A 12515-nucleotide genomic window follows, 5' to 3' on the forward strand; every position below is an offset into this window, starting at 1 on the left:
TGTGTGTGTGTGTGTGTGTGTGTGTGTGTGTGTGTGTGTGTGTGTGTATGTATGTAAGGACTGAAGGTCCTTGCCCCAGCTTCTTGCACCCCAGAGCTGCAGGGGGAAACAACAAATCAGAGCACTTGCTTCCTGATTTGATGGCAACTGAAACTCAGTGCTCTCTGTCTGCAATATACCCATGAGCTCTCTCTGCCATTGGCCCACCAGCACAAAGCAGCAGCACCTAAATTCTAAGAATGACAGGTGGGGTTTTGCTGCTGCAACCGGAGATAATACAGCTGGCCCCATCTTAGAATTTTCATGCGTCTTTGCTTAATTTTTGCTTAAATGATTTTTGTTTCTCCTTCGTAGCAAGAGTGACTCGCTATTAAAGTTCCCTTCATTGGAAATGTTTTTTTCTCTCTCTAATACAGAAAAAGTTAAAGCACTGACAACAATTAGTAAACAAAAAATGAAAACAAACCCTCCAATTTCACCATATTCACTCTTCTGAAAGTCCATGAAACACCCCTGTGTTTTCTATAAAAACATCTCAGTGAGATGGAGACTGCTACAAGATTTAAAGGTGATTTATAAAAAAAAAAAAAAAAACAAACAAACAAAAAAAAACATGTAAGTTTGAGGGTCCCCCCAAATGGGGTAACCACCTATCTTTGCCATTCCCACCAATGTCCTTCTCCTAGCAATAGATATTAAAGAATGCTTTTCCTCTATACCTCTACACCTTCAGGATTGCCAATGCTTTGCCTTCTCAACACCCCCATTAACAACTCTAGACTGGTCTTATAATATGAGAGAATAGTCCTCTCCCAAGGAATGGTAAAGCGTCCCACCATCTGCCAGGAGGCCATTGCATTAAGGCCATACTTGGAAAAATGTCTCCCCTTTTATTTCCACTTTTAAAACTCCCTCACAAATCAAGGATCATTTAATACCTTCCCTGTCCTCCCCAGTTTTTAAAATCGCTCCTTATAAAACACAGCTTATTCCACCCATTGCATTCTTGGGAGTGGAAATTTCCCTCACCTCAATAAGGCCTCTTAAACCCATCCTTTTCTTCCCTTAAACCTTAAATGTAACCTCTCTCCAAAGGTTTTTGGAAAACCTTATTTTGCTTTGACCTTGGCTTTTCTTCCCCACCAGTACCCTATAGTCTCTCTTTGATCTCCTAAAAGGGAGTGGAAACCTCTCCTTCCAGCATTCTCTCTCTTCTGAGGCAGTTAAGTCTTTAGAAGCCATTAATGCAGTCTTGAAAGAAGTGGCCCCTAATGAGGTATCATCAAACAATACCCTTACAGGTCCTTAGTTTTAACTCCTCCCCTACTTTCATTGAAGTGCTCTACCAGCATCAGGGAATGTTGGAATGGCTATACATGCCAGTGGGCATGCACCTACAATTATGAGGTGGGTGCATTTGCTATTACAATTAGAAATGGTAGAGACAGAGTCCTACAAACCTTAGGGAAAGAACACAATACCTTCACCATACCCTTTTCTCTCTGAAATGTAATGGCTACTGAGAAATTACTTTCACTTTGCTATTAGCCAGTAGGATTCTCAGGACATTTGATAACCATGACCCTACCTCTGTTGTGATACATACATCCTCCCCCCATTCTTTGAAAAACAGATTATCATGGAGGCCCCCTCAGTATTTACTGATGGAGGAAAGAGGGAGGCCACAGCCATAATATACTACTCCTGAAGGGAAGAAACACACATCATTATTCAAGTCACAGAGTTGCCACTTCACTTTCCACAATATAAAGAACCATCTATTTAGCCCTCAAAGATGTCAATGGGCCTTTAATCTTTTCTCATACAATTAATTGGTTGCTGTTAATTGGCTTTCCTGGTCAGAAACAACCAAAACCAGTGAGATATATATTCCAGATGCCCTGAAGAAATGTTGTAGGATAGAAGTAGTAGGCAAGTTTTGCTCCTACCGCTGACTTATGCATTTCTCAACAACTTGTTCCTGCTCCCTATCCAGGTCTATTCTACTGACACATTGTGGACCAGGAAATCAAAGATGCTAAGGAGGTCTGAGCCACCCTTCCCTGGTTAAAATACATCTAGCATACTTTTGGCCTCCTCCCCCTAACAACACATGCTCTCAGTGATTTTTCTGAATATATTATTCCTGATCATTGTTCTTAGCTGTTCCCATTCACATCTCAGTTCATAGATCCCATGAATGCTTACTCACATGAAAGTTACAAAACATTCATCTCTTTAATTTTTCCTCCCCACCTTTACCTCCTGTCACCAAGCCAATATGTGTTAAGAACCCCTCTCTTCTCTGGTGTAATAGCATTATCAGTTTGGGCATTTACTCCATCCTCTAAAGTTTTTGCACACCTGTAATGATTACCCCACAGGTCTACTTGTATGAATCTGAATAAATCACCTGGTATCTAGGAGAGAAACAGAGAAAGAGAGATCTTCACCACCCCTGCTTATCAGACTTAGCCTGGCAATCCCAGCATAGGCAACAGGGGCCCACTGAGGTGTCCCTGGCAGAGACACAATGCCTGGCTCACTACATTCATGACAAGATTGACCAAGCCATGCCTACACATCAGATAGCCTTGAGTCCTTCCAATGGCAGATAACCTCCCTTGGGAGAGTTGCTTTACAAAACAGGAGAGCTATGAAAATAGTGGCGCAAATGTCCTTGTTGCATGGTTGAGCATCTTTTGGATATATGCACAGAAGTAAGATCTTCCTAATTTTCTGAGACAGTGCCAGATTGATTTCCAAAGTGGTTGAACAAGTTTACATTCCAACCAGCAATGGAGGACTGTTCCCCTTTCTCCACAACCTCTCCAGTATGTATCATCCCTTGAATTTTTTTCTTTTTTTTAAATTTTTTATTAATTACACTTTATTCATTTTGTATCCCCCCATAAGCCCCTCCCTCCTCCCCTCCCGATCCCACCCTCCCTCCCCTTTCTGCATGCATGCCACTCCCCAAGTCCACTGATAGGGGAGGTTCTCCTCTCCTTTCTGATCTTAGTCTATCAGTTCTCATCATCGGAGGCCCTCTGTAGCAGGTTCCGAGGTTGTTTCCTATTTTCTTTTTCTTCTGATATCCATCCTCTTTGCCTTTCAGGATGGGGATTGAACATTTTAGTTAGGGTCCTCTCTTTTGCTTAGTTTGTTTAGATGTACAGATTTTAGTGGGTTTATTCTATGCTGTATGTTTATATGAGTGAGTATATACCATGCGTGTCTTTTTGCTTCTGGGACAACTCACTCAGGATGATCCTTTCCAGGTCCCACCATTTACCTGCAAATTTCATGATTTCCTTATTTTTCATTGCTGAGTAATACTCCATTGTATATATGTACCACAGTTTCTGCATCCATTCTTCAGTTGAGGGGCATCTGGGTTGTTTCCAGCTTCTGGCTATTACAAATAAAGCTGCTACAAACATGGTTGAGCAAATGTCCTTTTTGTGTACTTGAGCCTCTTTTGGAGATATGCCTAGGAGTGGTATGGCTGGATCTTGAGGAAGCACTATTCCTAGTTGTCTGAGAAAGCGCCAGATTGATTTCCAGAGTGGTTGTACCAGTTTACATTCCCACCAGCAGTGGAGAAGGGTTCCCCTTTCTCCACAACCTCTCCAGCATGTGTTGTCCCTTGAGTTTTTCATCTTGGCCATTCTGATGGGTGTAAGGTGAAATCTCAGGGTTGTTTTGATTTGCATTTCCCTAATGGCTAATGAGGTTGAGCATTTCTTTAAGTGCTTCTCTGCCATTCGATATTCCTCTACAGAGAATTCTCTGTTTAGCTCTGTTCCCCATTTTTTAAGTGGATTACTTGGTTTGTTGCTTTTCAGCTTGTTTAGTTCTTTATATATATTGGATATGAGTCCTCTGTCAGATAAAGGGTTAGTGAAGATTCCTTAGCCATTCTGAGGGTTGAAAGGTGGAATCTCAGGGTCACTTTCATTTGCATTTCCCTGATAATAAAGGGCATTGAGCATTTCTTTAATTGATTCTCTGCCATTTGATATTCCTCTGTTGATAATTCTCTATTTAGTTCTGTACCCCATTTTTAAGTGATTTTATTTTCTTTATTAATTACACTTTGTTCACTTTGTATCCCCCCTGTAGTTCCCTCCCCCTCCCATCCTAATCCCTCCCTTCCTCCACCCTCTGTATGCATGCCCCTCCCTAAGTCCACTGATAGGGGAGGACTTCTTTTCCTTCCTTCTGGTCCTAGTCAATTAGCTCTCATCAGGAGTGGCTGCATTGTCTTCTTCTGTGGCCTGGTAATGCTGCTTCACCCTCAGGGAGAGGTAATAAAGAGCAGGCCAATGAGTTTATGTCTTTTACAAGTCCCTGTTTCTATCACAGTGGAACCCACTTGGATACTGAACTGCCAGGGGCTACATCTGTTCAAGGGTCTTAGGTTATTTCCATGGATCGTCCTTGGTTGGAGTATCAGTCTCAGGAAAGACCCCTGTGCTCAGATTTTTTGGTTCCGTTCCTCTCTTTCTGGAGTTCCTGTCCTCTCTAGATCTTACCGTTTCCCACTTCTCTCATTTTTAATTGGATTACTTAGTTTGTTGGTGTTTAACCTCTTGAAATCTTTATATATTCTAGATATTAGCCCTGTGTCAGATGTAGGGTTGGTGTAGATTGTTTCCTCTGTCATTTTGTTATGTTGACAGTATCCTTTGTATTACAGAAGCTGTTCAGTTTCATGAGAACCCATTTATTTATTGTTGATTTTATAGCATATATTATTTGTTTGTTGGGGGAGCAGCTTTATTCATAGTAGCCAGAATTTAGAAATAACCTAGATGCTCCTCAACTGAAGAATAGATACAGAAATTGTGGTACACAATGGAATACTACTCAGCAATTAAAAACAAGAAAATCATGAAATTTGCAGTATGGAACTAAGAGAGATGATCCTGAGTGAGGTAACCCAGAAGCAGAAAGATACATATGGTATATACTCACTTATACGTGAATATTAGCCATGTAATATAGGAAAAGCATACTAATTATATATTATATTTTACTATATTATATTATACTATACTAGATTAGATTAGATCAGATTATAGGACTATATATTATAAGCATATAGTCCTAAAGAAGCTTAACAACAAGGAGGACACTAGGGAAGATGCTTAATCCTCATTCAAAAGGGCAAACAGGATATACATCAGAAGTAGGAGAAAACAGGGAACATAACAGGAGCCTTCCACAGGGTGTCTATGCATGCAGAAAGGGGAGGGAGGGTGGGATCGGGAGGGGAGGAGAGAGGGGCTTATGGGGGGATACAAAATGAATAAAGTGTAATTAATAAAAAAATTTTAAAAAAAAGACTCTAACCACCAGAGTATTGAAGCAGATGCTGAGACTCTTAGCCAAACTTTGGGCAGAGGGCAGGAAATGTTATGAAATAAAGGGGAGATAGAAAGACCTTGAGAGTACAGGAGCTCCACAAGGAGACAAATGTAACCCAAATATCTGGGCTCAGGGGGTCTTACAGAGACTGATGAATCAAACAAAGTCTATGCATTGAGAGGACCTAGATTCCCTGCTCAGATGTAGACCATGGCCAGCTCAGTTTCCATGTGGTTTCCCTAGTAAGGAGAGCAGGAGCTGTCTCTGATGTGCACTCTGTGATTACCCCCCCCCCTGGCTAGGTGGTCTAATTATGCCAGAGAGAAAGAGGTTCCAGACAGTCCTGATAAGACCTGATAGGTTAGGATTAGGGGCTGAGGACCTCCCCTATCATTGGGCTAAGGGAGAAATATAGGGAGAAAGGAAGGGAGGGAGGAAAGAAGTGTGAGACAAAAAGAAGATGAGGATACAGCCAGGATACAAAGTGAATAAATTGTAATAAATAATAATAACAGTAATAAAAACAATAATAATAAAGAAAAAGTGAAAACAAAACAAAACAGGAAACCTCTATGCTGGTAGCAGAACAAAGAGAAACATGTCCTGGGAGAAGGATGCTCTTTCTTTGTCAATGACTTTGGGCTAGTAGAACAGGCACTTAAGGCTCTCCAGTGAGATCTCTGAGCTCAATGTGCAGCAGGTACATCCACACTATGGTAAGCAAATCCTTTGATAGCTTTGGTAGCTTGGCTTCTTCACCTCATTGGCCCTGTACTGGCCATTGGAACCTTCCTCTACCTGGTGCCCAGTTTCATCCAATTTCTAAAAGAAGTAAGCAACACTGTCAGCCATTCACAACCTGGTTGTGGTTCAAAACCAAACAATTTCCAATCTAGAGGGTGAAAAGTATGATTATACCTCCCATTCATAAAACAAAACAGGTGAGATGTAGGACTAGTAGCCAGCTTGGAGCAAGAGTGGTGTCGGAATAGTCTAACCCCAGAAATCTTATCCAGAGATTAGCAGGAATAGGACTGCCCACCCCTACCCTGGGCCATCATGCCTAAGTGCATATAGCCCTGTGTTACCACTCTTGTGCTCTTTAGGTCACATAGCCTAGCCGCCAGGTTAAAGTTTCTCTTCCCTTATAAGATCATGTTTGGCAGCACATGGAATTCCTCCTCATGAAAGTAAGGCATTCTCAGCACTCTTGCCCCAGCCAATGATTTACACTCATCCCTAAAGCCTAAAGGTTTAAGTAGCCTCCCCCTACAAATTAAATGAACTGTCTCTCTGAAGCTGTCTCTTAAGAAATCTGTTTTTCACAGAGTCATTGCTGCCTGAGGACTCCATGCCCCCAGCCATTCCAAACTTACTCCCCTTCCACGGATGCACCAAGACACAGTTATTGATTCACTGTGTAATATTACATTCTTACTACAAAAGAGTGTCAAATATAATGAATTGTTGACATTACAAGCTTACACTATTCCTTTATATTAGTTTTAATTTTTGATATCCTGAAGACAATAGCTTCACTATTGCTCATCCTGGCTTTCTGTTTACATAGGAATTTGAACAACTGTTGTTAATATTTAACAGTTGGAAAGGGGCAGGGAGGAGACCAGGGAGGGAGTGTGGGGTTGGGGAGGGAATGAGGGAGCGGGATACAGCTGGGACACAGAGTTAACAAAATGTAACTAAAAAGAAAAATAAAATTAAATTTAAAAAAACACATAATGGGCATAATTTACACATTAATAAAATCATGATGGTAAAAAAAACAGTTTTATCTTTCACTATTATACAGAGAATTGTTCTAAGCAATTTTTAACTTTATTTAGTTTTGTGTGTTTGTGTGTGTGTGTGTGTGTGTGTGTGTGTGTGTGTGTGTGTGTGCATTATGTACTAGAAGTTAGGGAAAACAGGGCTAGGATCTTCGGCAAAAAGCACATACCAGGCTTTAAATCTAAGTACCTAATATTAAATGAGACAACATGTAACCTTGTAGCATATCCTTTCCAAATGTATTTGGCATTTGTCAAGTCCAGTGATATCTATGCTTAAAATTAGGTGATAACAACTGCAATATGATGGCATCATAGGATGTTAAAGAGAGCAATAAATTTGAAACTTCCAACCATGATGCTTAGTATATATTAAGCCATTTATAAAAATAACCAGCAGTCATTCGGTTAGTCTCCTTTCATCCAAATGCTATGTTTACTTTTTAATTTGTTCATCAATGTCTGCTTAAACTATATACATTAGGCCTCACAAACTGTAGCTCAGAAAAATAATAATCTTACAAATTTTTCATTTACATAAAATATTCCTTTGCATAATTTTCATTAAATAGAAATGAACAGAAAATATAGTAGAAGTTATTGTTATACCAACAAAATATAGTTTACTTTGGTTTTAATTTCTTTATATTCTGTTAGTATAAACCATAGTTACTTGGAAAAGATTCAGTTATATATCTAGTACTAATACTCTGTAATTTGGTGCATGTCCTTGTAATACTGAAGAGGCTTTGTAATTGGCATACACATTTAGAAAATGAAAAGTTAAATAAGGAATGGACTCCTTGACTTCAATCAGTTGCAATGTACATCTGTGTGAGGCAGCTATTTTTCTTGTGCTTTTTTGATACAGGGTCTCATTCTGTAGTACTAGCTAGCCTTGAACTTACCCTATATCCCAGATTAGCCTCCTACTCATAGCAATTCACCTACCTCCATTTCATATATGCTGTCATTACAGATGTGAGGCACAACACCTGGCTCAGATATATATTATGCATTTATAAAGAGGCATTGGAGTCTGTAAAATATAGAACATTTTTGGTAAAACCCAATGATTTCCTTTAACTTTGTTTTTTCTTTATTAACAAATTATAAATCATAAAAACTTAGAAAATAACAACAAATAATAAATGCTTTGAATAAACTTATGTGAAGAAGGTGGAGAACTTCCCTTTCAGAGGTCTAGGGGAAGGGAATGAGGGAAAAAACGAACAGAGGGTAGAACTTAGGGGAGTTAAGGGAGGGGACTTCAATTAGGATATATAATGAAAAAATGTAAAAAAATAAAATTAGGAACTGGAAAAGATCATCTTGAGTGAGGTAACCCAGAAGCAGAAAGACACACATGGTATATGCTCACTCATAAGTGGTTATTAGATATATCATATAGGATAAACATACTAAAATCTGAAGAAATTCTTCACCCCTGAAGAAGCTGAACAGCAAGGAAGACCCTAGGATGATCTCAGTCCTCACTCAGAAGTGCAAACGTGATAGACATTGGAAGCAGGAGAAGATAGGGAACAGGATAGGAGCCTGTCACAGATGGCTTCTGAAAGACTCCACTGATCAAGGTAATCAAAACAGAGGCTGAGGGACAGGAGCTCCATAAGGAGACCAACAGAGCAATAACTAAATAAATAAATAAATAAATAAATATATATATATATATATAAATAAATATATAAAAAGATAGATAAATAGATAAATAAGTAAACAAATAGATAAATAAATAGAAAGAAGGAAAGAGAGAGAGAGAGAGAAAGAAAGAAAGAAAGAAAGAAAGAAAGAAAGAAAGAAAGAAAGAAAGAAAGAAAGAAAGAAAAAAAAAAAACATTAGGCCCTGGGGACCCTGCGGAGACTGATAACCCAAACAAGGACCATGCATGGAGAAGACCTAAACCCCCTGCACAGATGTAGCCCATACACTAATTCTCCAAGTGGGTTTCCTAGTAAGGGGAGCCAAATTTGTCTCTGGCATGAACACAGTGGCAGGCTCTCTGATCACCTTCCCCTGGAAGGTGCAGGCTTACCAGGCCACAGAGTAAGATAATGCAGCCAGTCCTGATGAGACCTGATAGGCTAGGGTCAGATGGAAAGGGTGGAGGACCTCCCCTATCTGTGTACTAGGGGAAGGTCATAGGGAGAGAAGACAGAGAGAGGGTGGGATTGGGAGGAGGCAAGGGAAGGAACCACAGCCAGGATACAAAGTGAATATACATTATAATAAATAATAATAATTAATAAAAATACAAAAAATAAAATTATTTTTTTAAAAATTTATATAATAAGTAAAGCAATGAAAACTTCAGATTCTTCTTATTTCATATAGCGTGTTTGTGAAGATGGTGTTACCATCTTTTAGAGGTATCTTGATTCTTGGTAGGACGGATCTCAAATTGTAAATCTGCATGGAAGTATTCCAATTTTCCTGTGTTTTATTTTTAAATTTCACTCAATGATTTCTAATGTGTTAATTACACATGAACATGGTGGTTCACTTTCAGATCTCCAGAGCTTTACCTGAAAAACAAGAAGAACTTGAATTTCACTTAAAAGATTTTGAACAGCTTGAAGAGCAGCTAGATCATCTGTTTCTGTGGCTCTCCCCTATTAAGAATCAGTTGGAAATTTATAGCAAATCAAGTCAACCTGGCTCAATTGACCTAAAGGTGGGTATCTCTAGCTTTATTTATTTCTTTATTTATTCATTCATTTATTTATATCTATCTGTCTATGTATCTAGCTATCTATTTTAATTTCTGGCAAAATTACTCAATGACTATTGAGTTTTTTTGTTGGTTACATTGAATCTTGTCACTCCTTAATTACAGGACAAGGAAAACATTCCATTCATAACAATAAATACAGAAATCTCTGAAATGGGTTTTACAGAGTAAAGGTTGATATTGGGTGCATGACTAAATTCCAAATGAGAAAGTGGGAATTGTTTGCCCAGGAGCAGGGTTAGTGTGTTAGTAGAAGCAACTGCAGTATGAGAAGATTCTGGTTAAGTAAAGAGGGATCTTCCTGAAAACAGACCAGAATTAGTAGACAGCACCTGGATGCTACAGACTGAAGAATCTAACCTAGTTAGAAGGGTGATCAGATTTGTAGTTGATTCTTGGCAAACTAATTTATCAGGGTTGTGTTTTGTTTTTTATAAGAAAGTATAAAGTTGCAAGAGTCTTACTAAATTTTAGTCACGTAGATAATTATGTCAACATTACTATTAATGTTACTGTAATAATTAGTACAGCATGAGAATTTTCTCCTTCTCTCAGAATTTGCTAGGCTTGTCTTTATTAAACTGATCCTATTTGTTAATATGATCCATTTTCCATCTTGTTTTTAATTGAACTTTAATAGTTACATATTTGTAGGTCTTATCAAAACTTGATTTATATCTAAAATTCTCATCCTAAACATTTGAAAAACTTGTGCTTAAAAGAAGAAATAAAAATAAAAGGGAGATAGATTTGTTGTAGCTAAACTGAGCTATTTTTGCAAAGTACAATTGCTTTCTCCTGATGTTTTTACCGAACACTCTGATAGCTGTGCACTGAGAACACATGGCACTTTATAAAGCGCAGGTAAACATCATTTCCCCAGTAACAAAATTCAGCCTGCTCAATCCCGGCCACTGTCCTCAATTTAATCTGATAATCAAACCCATAAATAACAAAAACCTTTACCTAGTAACAAGTTCAGTTAACTTTAAAATATATATATAAGACCAGTAACAACACAGCCTGTACATCAATAATATATTGGAGATTTTGACATCAAGGCATGGCATCTGATGCCTGAATCACCTTACCCTTGAGTCATACATGCCTTGTCACAGGAATGGTTGGACTAAGCACATCTTCAATTCAGAGAAGTCTCCTATTCTGAGATTCTGTGTTTCTAGTTAGCTAATACACGGTATCTTCAGACATAATTGACAGTCATGCAATTAATTCTCAGCACGGCATTTCATCAATTCTAGTTGGTTCGTTACTGAATAAACCACATCAGTAAGAAAGTGCAGGTACTTGAAACAAATACACCATAACTTAAGCCATATTCCCAATTATGTTGAATCTATTATTTTCTTTAAATCATTGATTTCCTACCCCAAATAAGAAAGAGCAGACATTCTTCCCTCTCAACTAGGAATCAGGTGTTTGTTTGTTTGTTTGTTTGTTTGTTTTTAATTTTGTAACTCTTAGGTCTACTCATCAACATGTATATTTTCAGAAAAACATAATAAATTAGATACTCAATGTGAGCTATCTTTTCCCATGCCATATATGTAAAAGAAAGAAAAACAAAGTCTCCTGAGAAAAATAGATCTTACTGAAACAACCAAAGTGACTTTTGTCTGGTCTCAGCTCTCCCCTCCTTATTCCCAGTTAGTTCTAACATTCTGAAAAGTCACATCAGGCTTTGTTTATGAACAGTACACAGGTTTCTGACAAATAGGTCGTACAGTCTGCAGTGAAGCAGACTTCTCTCTTAATGAACTTCATTATCAAAGCTGCATGTCACCACTCTCACTGCTATGCAGTATTTCAGTGTCATGCTATTTGCTTCCTAGAGCTTGGTTTAAAGCCCTGAGCAAAGAAACAGCTGCTTCTTGCTAAACCAAAAAAACCAAAAAAACAAAAACAAAAAAAACAAACAAACAAAAAACACAAACAACAACAACAACAAAAAAAAAAACCCGATGGCATATTTTTTACACATTCTGAAGTTTTTCATCTTGGAGTGTATATTTAGAAAGCACACCTTAAGATACTTTTTTTTTTCTGTTTGTGGCAGTAGCCAGGCCAAAATACACATATGATCATGTGTACACTAATTTGAGCTCTGCTCCTAGTTATCCCAAAGCCCTTGGCTTACAATCAAGAAACAGTGACTTCTGTTAATAATAAACATTTTTCATTGCAATTTTTAACTTATTTATTTTTTATTAATTACAGCTTATTTTACTTTTATTATCCTTCTATGTTAAGCCTGTACTGTATTCTTTAATAATTTATTAAGATTATACCTTTCTATCTTTTGCTTAAATTATGATTTCAGTCTTCATAGTTTGCTGTGTACTCCTCTGCTTACAGAAAGTAAACATTTACTTTCAAATTAAAAATGATAAAATGAGTTATTCTTTGCTGGGCTTTGCCCCCCCCACCAAAACAAAAAACAAAAAACATTTACATAGTTTGGAAAACATGCCAACTTTTTAATATAGGAAATTAAACTCCCTTAAAAAAATCTCACTGCTGAGACTTATGGCCAACTGTTGGGCAGAGTGCATGGAATCTTATGTAAGAAGTGGGAAATAGTAAG

General features: G+C 38.0%; 1 protein-coding gene across 1 annotated transcript in view; it reads left to right on the forward strand.

The window, feature by feature from the left end:
- Positions 1–12515, forward strand: part of Dmd (dystrophin) — a 1523318-nt gene that overhangs the window by 551054 nt on the left and 959749 nt on the right. Inside the window, exon 20 of the mRNA XM_055607916.1 lies at positions 9689–9853. Coding sequence (XP_055463891.1) covers positions 9689–9853 — 165 coding nt within the window. The remainder of the gene's footprint in view (positions 1–9688; positions 9854–12515) is intronic.

This window comes from Psammomys obesus, unplaced genomic scaffold (genome assembly GCF_907164565.1).
Source record: "Psammomys obesus unplaced genomic scaffold, mPsaObe1.curated_primary_1811, whole genome shotgun sequence".
In the NCBI taxonomy this organism is placed as follows: domain Eukaryota; kingdom Metazoa; phylum Chordata; class Mammalia; order Rodentia; family Muridae; genus Psammomys; species Psammomys obesus.